At 35.6% G+C, this 14,586-nt stretch overlaps 1 protein-coding gene across 2 annotated transcripts in view; it reads right to left on the reverse strand.

Annotated features, from left to right (window-relative positions):
* beta-PheRS (phenylalanine--tRNA ligase beta subunit) overlaps window positions 1-14,586 on the reverse strand; it is a 333,270-nt gene that overhangs the window by 20,571 nt on the left and 298,113 nt on the right. For both annotated transcript variants that reach the window (XM_090383545.1, XM_090383544.1), the window contains one exon: window positions 8,976-9,137. In XM_090383545.1, coding sequence (XP_090239671.1) covers window positions 8,976-9,137 — 162 coding nt within the window. The remainder of the gene's footprint in view (window positions 1-8,975; window positions 9,138-14,586) is intronic.

Genomic DNA, 14,586 nt, shown 5'->3' on the forward strand with positions numbered 1-14,586 from the left:
AGGAATTGAAGGCCAGAATACAATATTCCTGCACTTTTCGGTCAGGTAAAATTACATAAGACCGGATTTCCTATTCGGCCTATTGTTTCCTACAGAAAATCGGCATTTTCATCCTTGGCCACATTATAAAACCCTTTAGACAGGTGATACAATTTGGGATTAAAAACTATGATACACTATTTAATAACCTTAAGGACCATGTAGACCTGGTGGTAATAATTTATTCTCACTAGATGTTACTTCGTTATATACGAATGTAAACGTTGAATACACATTAGATATTCTTTGGGATATGTTAAATAATAACTCGATACCGATTAATTATACAAAGCTTCCTATTAATTTTTAATTAAGCAAAATTTTTCACTTAAATAAACTCTTAGTTGAAGCCAACTATATCACCTTTCGAAACAAAGTAAACAAACAAATTTTTGGTTTACCAATGGGATTAAGCCTGAGCGGCTTAATATTGGAGATCTATTTCTCAACGATTGGACGTATACATTTGATGCCTTTTCTACACCGTATCACATAATAATATGGGAGGTATTTAGACAATGTTCTAGTCACTACTGCTAGTAGCACTATTCAAGACATTTTACATTTGTTTAATAATATTCATTCTAGATTCAAATTTACATTGGAGAGGGAGAATACGGATACCAAGTCATTAAATTTTCTAAATTTCACGCTTACTTGGGACGCAAATAAAATCCAATTTAAAATCTATAAAAAACCTACAAACACCAGTATACTTCTGCATTATAACAGCTCTCACCTGTTCAACTACAAAAGATCGATTATCTTTATCAATTTCTCAATGCTTATAAATATTCAACGACGGAGTCTGCTTTGGGCTCAAAAATACAAATATCGACCAGCAGATTCTTAAACAGGGGTTACCCACTTGCTACAATAGACAGAATTAAGGTACAAGATAAGGATAGAATACAAAAAAAAAATACACCAACCAACAATAGTAATATCAAAAAATATTTTTTTCTGTCCTATATGTTGAACAGTGGCACAAATAACTTAACAGATTATTTAAACATACCAAATTTAAAATTGTAGCCAGGCCAATATGGAAATTACGCACTATACTGAACAATCGTTCAGTCCTTTCCTCGTTTGCAATGCAAATAAATGACCTAGTATACAACATTTCTTGCAGTGAGCATGACTCGTCTTATCAGGGTTCTATGTGGTTTCCTCTGAATTTTCGTGTTAATCAACACACGGCCTCAGTTTGTCTCGTTCAGCAGCGTCAGAATTAGCCTTTCATGCAGTTAATGAAAAACATACTTTTGTTTATTTAACGAGGCCAAAATACTTAGTGTCCAACGTAATTATACGAGACTATTAATTGCAGAAACCATTGAAATTAAATTACATGAGAATTCTGTTAATGTTCGCCGGCCGTATCTAATCTGCAACTTGTGGTCCTTTACGTGCATGCACGAAGACAAATAATCCCTATTTAACTTCCAAATTTACTAGTAGCATCGATAATTTTCATGCCTATGATTACGACATGTGGTCAAAAGCATTGTCAACTTCAGGAAGGAAAATCGTTTTGCAATTTTTTTCGTTAAATTAATTTTTGACTTCATTTTTAATTGCATTAAATTGGTTTTTAATTGTTAATTATTTCTTACTGTAATGTAAGATTTTCGATTTTTTAATTGTTTTCGTTTTAATTTCTGGCGAGTATCATACGGAAGTGTTTGTATGTCTTTGTAGCATCAAATCCCATCTTGTAAAATTTGCCGTATGTTGATGCTGCATTCAACATTCGGATCTCCATTCATAACAGCCTTGCAGGCCATGTCAACTCCCCGAAAAACTTTCTCCAATTCTTCTGTCGAAAATTCTTTTGATGCCACTTCAGTGTTATCCACATCAGAATTGTTTTCCTCTTCTTCATATGCAGCTTGCTCATCAATTTCAATGAGAGTTGCATCATCTAAGTCATTTGCATGTGAGTCAATGCAGTCATGTACATTGGCAGTGTCCAATGTACATGACTGCAAAGTTTCGAACCCCAAGTCTTTTCCGATCTTCACAATGTCTTCGGCAATTGTCTGAACTTGTGATTCAAAACCAGTGAAATCATTTGACAAATGGGGAAAAACATGCTGCCAAACAGAACGCATGTTGTTGGCAGTGATTTCTAGCCAAGATGCAGATATATTTTCCATCGCATTCCTGATGTTATAATTTTTCCAAAATGTTTGTAAAGATAATCATCCCACTCCTGTTGAAGCTTGAATTGCTTGGGAAAAAGTTCACCGCAGATAATACACCTTGAATGTAGCAATTACACCTTGATCCATGGGTTGTAAGAGAGACATTGTGTTAGGTGGAAGAAAGCGTATTTTTATATTTTCATTGAAATCAGAAATTTCAGGTGGATGGCCTGGTGCACTGTCTAAAAGCAACAAAATTTTGAACTCCATCCTTTCATCTTTGCAGTAACGTTCAACCATCAGACAAGAATAATTCGTGAACAATTTGGTAAAGAATTCTCTTGTAATCCATGCTTTCTTATGGATCGCCAAATTACAGGCAATGTGATTTTTATGCAATTCTTTAGAGCTCTTGGGTTTTCTGCTCTGAACACGAGTAGAGGCTTCAATTTAAAACCCCCAGATGAATTTCCACCCAACAAAAGTGTTAAACGATCTTTTGATGCTTTATATCCAGATTGGGCCTTTTCATTTTCAGCTAAAAAAGTTCGTGAGGGCATTTTTTTCCAGAACAGTTTAGTTTCGTTGAAGTTGAAAATTTGTTCGTCCTTGTAGCCACCTTCCTCAATGATGTCTTTCAATTCACTGGGAAATCTTGCAGCAATGTCTTTGTTTGCACTTGCACATTCACCTGAGATACGAACATTGTGAAGTCCAACACGGTTTTTAAATCAGAAAAACCAATGACTGGCTGCAAATATTTCTTTAGTCTCCTCCTCTTAATTTTCTTCTTTTTCCTACAGCATGTTATAAAGACTCATAGCTTTTGCTTGAATGATGTTTTGATTCAAAGGAATTCTCTTTTGATTACAATCTTCTATCCATATCAATATAAGACGTTCCATATTAACCAATAGCGAACTTCTTCGCTTAGTTATCACTTTCGTCATGTAAGATGCTGTAGAAATGCCCTGCTTTTTATACTGATCCTTCTTTCGAATAATCGTTCGAAATGATGCTTCATTCATTCCATTTTCATGCACGATTTTAGCATGAAAGAATGCACCATCAATGCACCATCTTCATGGCACTTGATAATATCAAGTTTTTTTTTTTCTAATGTAAGCCATTTATGTTTAGTAGCTCCACCGGTTTCATTACTTTTCCTTTTTTGACTTATTGTTTCGTATTTAAAGGGGTAAAAAATAAAAAGTTTGAAAGCTATTACCTTGTCTCATCAGGATGGAACAATGAACACTGTTGCCGCTGACTACCTGAGGAGAGCTATTGGCACATGTGCATGTGAGACAATAGAGTTGGCACGGCAGCATATATGCATGCATACCCAGGCTACGACAATGCAGCCTATATGTGTCTAGGCTATTACTGTAAATTTTCAACTTAAAATTAGTCAAAGTTTATTGCTTCTTCTGAAAACTAATAAATTTATTATAAGTTAAGATTCAAAAATATAAACAAACATGAGCTTTCAGGACAATGGAACATTATAGTCAAAACAAACTTTATGACTATGTATTATGATACCAAAGGCCTTGTCGCAGACTTAAACTTAACTGAAAACTGTGTTATAGTGAAACCCGTGCTAAGCGAGGTATTGCTGTATTTCCTAAATGCTATTTATCGTTCTCTTGACTTCCAGCCATTTATCATTATTACAGCTTCTTCAATGATTATATCCCTTTCTGTGGCATACTTGTTCATCATTACTTTTGTTTTAGCCATATTCATATTTAATCCAAAATCCTTACTAATTCTGCATAACTGATCAAGATTTTCCTCTAATTCTTTGGGATCGTGTCTTATGATCACATTGTCATCTGCAAATCGTAAATGGTTTAGATGCTCCCCATTCACATTGACTACTTTCTGCGACAAGTCAAATCTTCTGAAAGCTTCCTCATGGGTAGCAGTAAACGACTTTGGAGATATTGTGCCTCCCTGTTGAACTGCTTTCTTAATTTTAAATTTGCTACTGTCTTTGTCTAGTCTAATAAAGGAGGTAGCATTCTCATATATTTTCTTCGAAATCATAATGTATGGATTGTCTATGCCTTGTCTTCTCAGTGAACGAAACATGCCTTATGCTGTATGGAGTCAAATGCCTTTTCATAATCCACAAATACCAAGCATAATGGTGTTTTATATTCATTTTCTTTCTCCGTTAGCTGTGATATTACATGAAGGTGATCCATAGTTGAGAATCCTGTTCTAAAGCCATAATGCTCTTTCAGCTGATTCTCATAAAGTATTCTTTCTAATCAGTTAATATTGATCCTTGTGAACAACTTGTAGATGTAAGATAACAAGCTAATCGGTCTATAATTTCCTATTTTTGACTTATCTCCTTTCTTATTCAGCAAATTATGACTGCATTATTCCACTCCTTAGACATCAAGCCTTTCCTAATGTACTTAGTGAAGGGTCTTGCCAGTTTCTGTGTCATGTCTCTTCTTCCTAATTTTAACAACTCTAAAGTAACTTCAACTTCACCTGGGGCTTTCTGATTTTTCATTTTCTTCAGTATTCCACATAATCAGGAAGGATATTGAGTATGTCCTAAAGTGTTACTAATTTGTAATCCATCTTCCCCACTGCTGGCATCATCCCCTTGCTTCTTACACAATTCTTTATAGCAGTCTTCTGCTATTTATAAATACACCATTTCTATTCTTCAGTTTCAGTATCATTTTTTTTTCTGTATTATGGCTCATGACTGCTGATTTAAGTCCTTTGTTTTCCCTTAATGCTTGTTCTACTTTTCTTAAATCTTCGTATCACCTCTTTCTAATGGCTTTGCATAACTCAGTATACTGAATTTTGTCCTTGTCAGTGTTTATCTTGCTCTTCATTTGTCATCTTCGGTTCATCATGAAAAGTGTTTCTTGACTAATTTTTTTCTTCTTTGGATTTCTTTTTACCTATGGGTTTCTCAGGCTTTATCACTTTCAGAAAGTTGTTGCATTCCTTGTCGGTATCTTGGGCCTGAAAGGTCTGCAGAAACTCAAACTTGTTCTTAAGTTCCAGTACATATTGCTTTTTTTTCTCTTGTGTTATATCAAAAGGCCTTCGTATTATTTACTCAAGTCAGTTTTTTCCTTTCTTTTTTACATCTATATCAAGTGTGCATCTTACCATTCTGTGATCACCTCCAACACTTACCTTGTTCAGGATCGTAACAACATTCACAATACAGGCAGTTCCCGCTTTACAAGTTCCTGGGTTTACGAGGTTTTTTTTTTTTTTTTTTTTTTTTAAAAGTATCAAATATCAACAATATTGAAAATATGAACATTAACTGAAAAAATTAGTGTTAAACATTCATAAATACTGCATTTCAAACCACGCGCATAGCTATACAATACAGTGTACCCTGCTTTACGATATTAATCCATTCCAGAAACACCATCGCATCGGGAAAATATCATAATATGAAACAAATAACACATTGTGTTTTGGTAATTCGTTCAACGACCTCAGAAGTTGAAATTTTCTCTATATAAGTCTCTAAAAGGTCGTTTTTAAAGTGCAAATTGTATTAGTTACCAATTCAAATCATTAAAATGCACTACACTTTCATCGTTATCATAATGTTCTGTTATAAGAACCAAATTTGAACAGCTTTGTGACATTTTTCTAAAGCACATTTCTGGAGGTGACGACCATAAAACAATAAAAATAATTTGCACTTTCCAGTTTATTGGACTTTTCTGTTACTGCAAGCAATTATAAATGGGTAGTAAACTCCATGTTATTGCATTTGTGTAAAATACCGATAGCTGGAATTGTATGGCTTTTTACGTTATTATGGTGAAATATGTTTCCCCTTTACTGAAATATTCAATCGTATAAAAAACATAAATAAATTTTCAGAATCTTCTCTTCATTCTTTTTTTTTTTTAAGCTTCGTAAACTTGTTACTCAGTGCAAATTGTGTTAGTTGCAATTTGTGCATTCTGTTAAAAAATGCTTATGCATGCTATTGAAATTTATAATTAAAAGAGAAGATTATCTTGGAAACAAATGCCTCTTGAAACATTTCTGAAGAAGACGACTCCTTGTGCAACAAACCAAAGAGTGCCGAGCCGAGCCAATAATGAGAGATGAACGAGTGTGCTTTTAGTCGATGATGATAAAGAATAAACATTCTTTACAATTTGTAAATCATAAATAATTTCTTTATTATTATAATTTTCTTGATTTTACAGGCTATGTTTTAATTTCTTTGGATAAATCATTGTTTAAACAAACAAAGATCCATTTGGGCTCTTTTGTGTCCACTTTCTGTTCACTGTTTGCTTCAAAAAAGTGTTCATTACTGACATTCCTCGAGATTCTGCAAATTCCAGAAGTCTTTCATTTCTTTCACCAATTCAAAAATTTCATATAGTTCCCCTTTCTGCACTGTTTTGTTTCTTTCCAACTGTAATGGTGAAGTTCCCCATAAAAAATGGTGTGAGTTTTCTGTTCATCTAGAAGTCTCTCAATTTTGGTGTACATTTCTTCAACCTCTTCATCATCGTCATGGCTCGATGTTGGTGCATATATCATTATAACCTTTAGTTATACCTCTTAGCAATCCTGAGGAGTAGTCTTGACACCCTTGGTGATGTCCTTTTGAATTCCGAAATGTTGTTTTTTATATCTTTATGGATCCAAAAGCAAACTCCATCTTTGCTCTTTTCACTGTTTCCATTGGTGTATAGCAGATTTCCACTTGATAAACTTATTATTATTATTAGCTACATGGTGCAAGGAAGCCCGAGGCTTATGCTGCATCAGCAAAAAAAAAAAAAAAAAAATTCCCCGAGTTACCCTGAGAGAGAGAGAGAGAGAGAGAGAGAGAGAGAGAGAGAGAGAGAGAGAGAGAGAGAGAGAGAGAGAGAGAACAAGAGTCAGAAATAGAAGGGAATCACCAAGAAAGAGAAGAATGATGATATCCAGCTCAGGACCCTGGGTGTGTCAAGCCCGTACTCACCAGATGTGAGTCCCTGGGGTTAATAAGTGATTAATTTCTTCTTCTTATTTCAGCCAAGCTGATGATATTCCAATTCACATTTTGTTGTTGTTATTTGGTTTTTAGGAGCATTAGCAACTAAGGCCATATTGCTTCGTGGATATGTGGTGGTCATTCCCTGACCTTCCCACATCCTCCGTATTTGGTGGTCACGGGCTTGAATGGTCTAATCAAGAAGCGTGTGCTGCTCCTGCCCACCTGGCTACGGAGCGCCTCACATTTTGTAATTCTTTTTCCAGCTCTAATATCCTATCTTCACTGATGAGTGATCTCACATTGTAACAGGCCAAGTTCAGTTTCCGTGCATGGTAGCCTGGTTGTACCCAGAGATTCTTAGCACCCTCTGCTTCCACTCTGTTTCTCTCACTGCCATAAGAGTTGAAGTGCAAGCTCTGGTGACTGAGGGCCATTTGTTTTGTTTGGTCTTTTCATCTTCATGCTGACCAGCATCTTGAAGAGAACCGCTCTACACGTTCATTGCCACCAAAATGACGTAATCGAGAAGGTGGTGTGCACGAGTGGATTTTAAGGATTCCGGCTAACTGGACTTCTCCTAAATCTTCTAAAATAGAAAGATATTGGATCGATCAGTGTTTTAGACTGAGTGTCTGATAACATACAGAAATGCCTGTTCCCCTCTAAGCCCCATTATGTATATAGCATACATTTCATAGTTTATGACTATGATGTCTGTGATATATGCATATATATTTTTTTTAAGTTTCTAATTATTTCTAGTTTTGACAATTTTTATCACTAAGTGTTGTGTCATATAACTTTATATTTGTACCCCATCGGCATGCTTTTCAGTTCTGGTTCGTTTTGTCCTGCATATAGTTGCAGTGCCACCTCATGTGTCTCTACAACATAAATTATTTTTTCCAAGACTACTTATTTTATTACTATATTTTCAAATCTCTTTTAATTTTATTTGGATTAGACTAATAAGTTATTAGTCTAATCTAGAAGTTCCTAGAAATTTCTGTTGTCGATTCTAGTTTTTAATTTCTAGTCTTCATAGTGTCAATTGTGAAGTTCACAAGCCATTTTCAAAATACCCCCCCTTTTTAATCCTTGTAAAAAAAATTTTTATTTTGCGCACAAAAATTTTATTTTTATTTGTTTTTTACCCTTTAGCTTGTGAGTTACATCAGAAATGAAGATGCATGTTGCTATTTTGATTGCAATCCTGGCCGTTGACACCTGACAAGACGCTGGTTTTGTAAGTTGTGTGGCAACATCCTTATTTCGTCAATTTTGTAATAATTTATTTTCTCTTATTACACATTTCTTTTGTTATCTTCTATCCGCCTCCTATCACTCTCTAGCTCCCTCACTTTTTTTTTTTTTTTTTCACTTTATTGTCCATGCATTACTTTACCATTTACTGCCTTTGACTGCACTAGACTACTTCCTCTTTTTTTTTTTTTTTTTTTGCTTTCTTGTTATTCTATTCAACATATATATATATATATTTTTTTTTTTTAAAGACTGATGGTGAATAACTCTAGCTTTCCTGTATCATTTTGCCTTTAATACTAATACACATTCAAAGTTACAAAAAACCTAAAATTTTTGTATATGCAATGATGTTTAAATAAACAGTATAAAAAAAAAAAAAAAAAAAAAAAGAGAATGTTTATGTTGTGAATCCTATATAGAAATAACTTTGGATGGCACTGTAACAGAAAGCAACAAACAGGGCAGTGTTCCTGCTACTTCTTTCATGGCTCTTGTTTCTGAATATTTACCTTCAGCAGCCCGGATGTAGTAATTACAAGTTTCCTTAGTTTTGCTTGGAGCAATCTCTAGAAGTTGCATAATCCTATCCAGAAGACCATGGATAACTTCAAATCCAGGATTTTTGTTATAGTGGACAACACACATGTGTCTTTCATTGTGGACTCCAACATCTAAAACAAAAATTTTATTTTATACCATAATACATTATAAATCAGTTATGAAAACACATTTAAATTTATACAATTTTTTCTGGACATTTTGGTCCCAATTATTTAAACACTTGCAGGCATTTATAAGATATGAAATATAAATAAACAATAGCTCTATATATGTAAAGCAAATGTTTGCTGTGATTGCATGTTATAGATATTTAAAAAAAAAATGAGTAAGAAAACATTAAATAAAACAAATAAATCAAATAATCAATCATGTCAGTTACACTGATAACTTGATGCTGTTCTCACTTGACTTTGCTTTATGATAATACAGAAGTTTAGAAATTTCTGTAATCTATATACTGAAATTATTACATACCTATCCACCAGTGTTGTACCACTGTTTGTCTGAGACTATTTCCAGCTTGATAAAGAGAACCAGACATGATAGAGAGCCAAATCTTTCAGTGATCATTCTGAAATTCAATTTATATTGAATTTCAGAATGATCACTGAAATTCAATGATCACTGAATTTCAGTGAATTTCAGATGGTCAAGGCTTGGAAAAAATAAAGGTTGTTATATGTGATCACGGTCTCCATTAATGACATGTCACACATGGCTGAGTACACTGGCTCTTGTCTGATTGCTGAAGTTAAACATGGACAGTCTGGGAAAAGTGAGTATCTAGGAACACAAGTCTTCAGTCTTATTTTATTTTTTAGTTTATCACCACAAAGACATCTATTCTAAACACATAAAAGAGGTCAGGAAGAATTCTGAATTTGATTTGTGATTTTTTTTTTCAAATTAACATGTTCACCATGTGTGACACATATAAGCATTCAACAGTAGCTCAAGTGCTAACTGTAATGCTTATTTGCATAATGTCACAGCATCCAATGTGCCATAATGCACATAGGGTGCTGTGACATACCTTTGCATACCATCGTATTTGCATATTCCTGATGAAACATTTCTCTGTGCTCACCAAAGACAGCACCACCCACAACTAACTGGAAACATTTTTGGTAATAGTACAGGAAATGGTGTTTTAGTGACACATTATACTTCCACTGCCTTGTAAGCTTTTAGCGTCTCTTTCATGTAAGGTGAATGGAATTTTTGGCTTTAACACTACATATGAAATTGCCATCCACTGTTTTTAAAAGAACTTCATGCATTTTCTTCAAGAATGTTAAAATCTCATCAAACTGTTGTTCTTTGTAGGGCTTTAAGTGTATCAGTAACTGCGACTATATTGTATTGTGTGTGTGTGTTCACAAGCCAATTTGTACATTGCGGAGGCTGAAAAACTTTGAATAACTCACTGGGGGAAAATCCATACTCCTCCCACCTGAGATCAGCTAACTACAGCCTCTACTGAAGAGAACTTTAGAAATTCCTCCAGTCATAATGGGCATCAAACCCAGTCCTCTTCAAAAAAGTGGCAAAACTACTATACTGTCACAGAGGACCTCTTCAAACTACTGTTCTCCATGACTTTTATGATTTGGTGATCAATAATAATCTCCACTTTGAGATTCCAAACTCACATAAGAGTGGTGAGAAAAAAACAAAACAAAACTTTTTTTTCTGGGTTTAACAGGAACTGATGGAACACATATTCTGGAACTAAATAATGCTGATGACGCACCTCTTTAATGACTGTTTTTTGCTTGGCTATCCTATACGCATGAGAAACAACAATATATTATATTCAAGCTGAATTCCAAGAAGCACAAAAAAGCTAATTTAGATTACAACAGCATCTGACAAGTATCTATCACAATCAATGTTTCTTAATAGCAAACTGCATACTCTCAAATAGACTACCCTCATAAGAAAAGCATGTGATTTGGATGGATAACATTAGAATTAGAATTGATGGATAAATTACTATTACACATCAGCACTGCCTTTAAACTCAAGCTCCTATGAATAAATAAGCAGTCGGCATTTGTCTGGTTTGTGTTAGTTACCAAGTGCCTCTATTTTACATCACTGCCAAATATGAAATCTGTACTTAGAGAAAAAATTACATAAAATCGTACTTCAGTTTAATTTTATCATTCAGCATATTTCCATCCTTGGATAAAACAAAGTGCTCAATCCATTTATTTACTTCGCAGTGTCAATTTGTTATTGCTTTTTTTCTCATGGATTCTGTTACGCAAACAAATATGTACTGAATATAGTTAAATTTATATGCCTCTGTGGGTGGCACAAGCTCTGCTACTTGCTATCCATTTGGAAGTTTGATTCTTGTCCCTGACTGGAGGAACTTTATGAAGCTTTTTCATTTCAGCCCGTAGCTAGGTGGCTTCAGAAGTATAGGCCCTAATAGAGAGCATACATCCTGCAAAACAGTCAGGAACATAATTTATATACATAATGTATTACAACCCCTGGTATTCTGGTCAGAGCAGCAGGAATTTAACTGTTACTACTGCAGATAGAAGGCCGACCGGGCTAGCCGAGTGGGTAAAGTACCTGCCCGGCAACCCAAAGGTCGTGGGTTCGATTCCCGCCTCGGGCTTGGATCAAAGTACTGCAAAAACCTTGGGAGGTGCAATATGGCCACAGAAGCCGATGCGCCAACAACTACCAAATAAAAAAAAAAAAAAAAAAAAAACTGCAGATCGATCATATACCAATGAGAAAAGCACACAAAAAAGTTTATAAAATTCCTGCTACTAGTTCTTCTGTTACGCAAACAAATATGTACTGAATATAGTTAAATTTATATGCATCTGTGGGTGGCATATAAATTTAACTAAATAAATTCATATAAATATAAATAAATAAATTCTATAAATAAATAAATTTATTTATTTATTTATAGAAATAAATAAATAAAAAAAAAAAAGGCATATAAATAAATTCTTGGGTTGGGAAAATTCTGATTCATAATAACTGCAATGGAATACATCAACCGTCTGACTGAAACTATTAAAATAATAAAATAAAATAAGAGAGGATAAAATATTGTAAAAATAAAACACACTAAACACAGAGTTAAAAGCTATAAAATGATAGATAAAATTGAACTATACGAAATATTACAAATTAAAAGCGATAAAACAACCAAAGCTTTCAAAGGCGACTGCCTCCTTATTCAACAGTAAAACTTCGATTGTCATGGCACATCCTTAAATAACATCAGCTGGATCACTGCTCATAGCATGTGTTACCGTAGGACCATGAGCATTATCCTCCACACGTGCACGGAGACTGGAAATGGCTCGGGAGGATGCCAGGTGGAATCGTTCATCCTGTGAAAGAATTATGTTCCAAAAAACAAATCTGCAAGCTCTTGAGCCATTTCCGGTTCCAGTACCTATGCGAACAATCAATGATGACGGCATTGCCTAAAGAAATTTGGTGGTTCTCCTCCGAGAAGTGTTCAGCCACAGCAGATTTCCCAGTCTGCGGTCTTTATTGTGCTATTATGTTCCCACATACGATCTTTAAACTGGTGTTTTGTCTCTCCAACATAGCACTCCCCAGAGTCTGGACATTTGATCTCTTATATATAACCCACTTGTGCCCTCAATAGGTACAGGATCTTTTACCTTTTACACGACTGTGTGCAATCTTTGCACTGGCAACTGCACGCAGCATGTCTGACTGGTGCGTAATATTCTAGAAATCCACTCTGTTAAATCCAGATAGTAGGGAATGTATGCAGTAGCAGTGAATGAGCCTCTCTTCACCTGTGTTCAGCTTCTCGAATATATTTGTCCAAGATCTTCTGGGGGTAGCCATATTTTCAGAGATCCACTGTAACGCCTTTAATTTCTTCAGTTCTATCCTCAGAGGTGCTAGTGGAACTCAGCCCTATCCAATAGGGCCCAAATTATAATGTTCTTGTAATTGTTGGCTTGTTCCATGTTATAATGTTTGTTATTTGGTTTTTAGGAGCATTAGCAACTAAGGCCATATTGCTCCGGGAATATGCAGTGGTCATTCCCTGACCTTTCCGCATCCTCCGTATTTCATGGTCATGGCTCGAACCCCAGTCTAATCAAGAAGCATGTGACTATGCACTGCTGCTCCTGCCCACCTGGCTACGGAGGTGCCTCCATGTTATAATGTGTGTATTGGTCCTGGCACATAGGTTTCCTAAACACTCTTGTTTGTACTATGAGGTCATCCCTACAAACCAACACATCAAGGAAAGGAAGGGTACCTTTTATTCAGTTCACCTCAGAGGTGAAATGAATAAAAGGGGAGAAATCATTAAGGAAGCTGAGAACCTCATCCTCTCCCCTGTACATTAGCAAATGTATTGTTGACGTAGTGTTTCCATGCACACATGGCGGGATGTAGAACAGACCCATCAAAAATTCTGGACAATCTCTTCCATGGCTAAGTTGGCAACAATAGCACTAATTGGAGAGCTCATAGCTGCACAGTGAACCTGCTTATACACAGTATCTTAAAATAACATGGAAATACTAGAAAGGCATAACTGGACACCTACAAATATCTTCTATACTCAACGAAGTCCTATTCCTTAAGGTGTCATCCCTCTCAAATGAAATGCATACACACTTCACACCATGCTCAATGGGGATGCATGTGAATAAAGACATTACATCAAATGACACCATAGCTTTACAATCTTCAATTACCTGAGCATGTATAAATTGCACAAAGCCTCTCCTGTCTTTGATGGTATAGTTTGAATGTTCCACAACAGGAGATATCAGTTTAGTTAAAAATCTAGACATCACATGCATAGGGCGGCCTACAGATGATACAACTGGCCAAAGCAGAATCCCCACTTTATGAATTTTTGGTAGGCCATAAAATCTAGGCAACCATGTGGCATGAAGTGTCCAATAGGTGTTCACTTTAGCACCTCCGAGGATAGAATGGAGGAGATTAAACGCATCACAGTGGATCTCCGAAAATGTGGCTATCCCCAGAAGATCTCGGACATTCCTATCTGAGAAGCTGAACATGGGCGAATAGAGGTGTTCTCACCCGCTGCTACCACAAACATTCCATACTATCTGGGCTTAACAGAGCGGACCTCTAGAATATTATGCACCTGTCAGACATGCTGTGTGCAGTTGCCAGGGAAAAGATTGCAAACAGTCATGTCAAAGATAAAATATCCTGTACCTACTGAGGGTACAAGTGGGGTTATACATGAGATCAAATGTCCGGACTGTGGGAAGTGCTATGTTGGAGAGACAAAATGCAGGGTTAAAGATCGTATGGGAGAACATATTAGCACAATAAAGACTGCAGACTATGGGAATCTGCTGTGGCTGAACACACCTGGGAGGAGAACCACCAAATTTCTCCAGGCAATGTGATCATTGTTGATCATTCGCATAGGTACTGGAACCGGAAATGGCTCAAGAGCTTGCGAATTTGTTCTTTGGAACATAATACTATCAATAGAGATAGGAGAGTCCATATTTGTTCCCTCTTTGAAACTGTAATTCT

Source organism: Mastigoproctus giganteus, chromosome 10 (assembly GCF_048544385.1).
Source record: "Mastigoproctus giganteus isolate SK-2022 chromosome 10, ASM4854438v1, whole genome shotgun sequence".
In the NCBI taxonomy this organism is placed as follows: Eukaryota; Metazoa; Arthropoda; class Arachnida; order Uropygi; family Thelyphonidae; genus Mastigoproctus; species Mastigoproctus giganteus.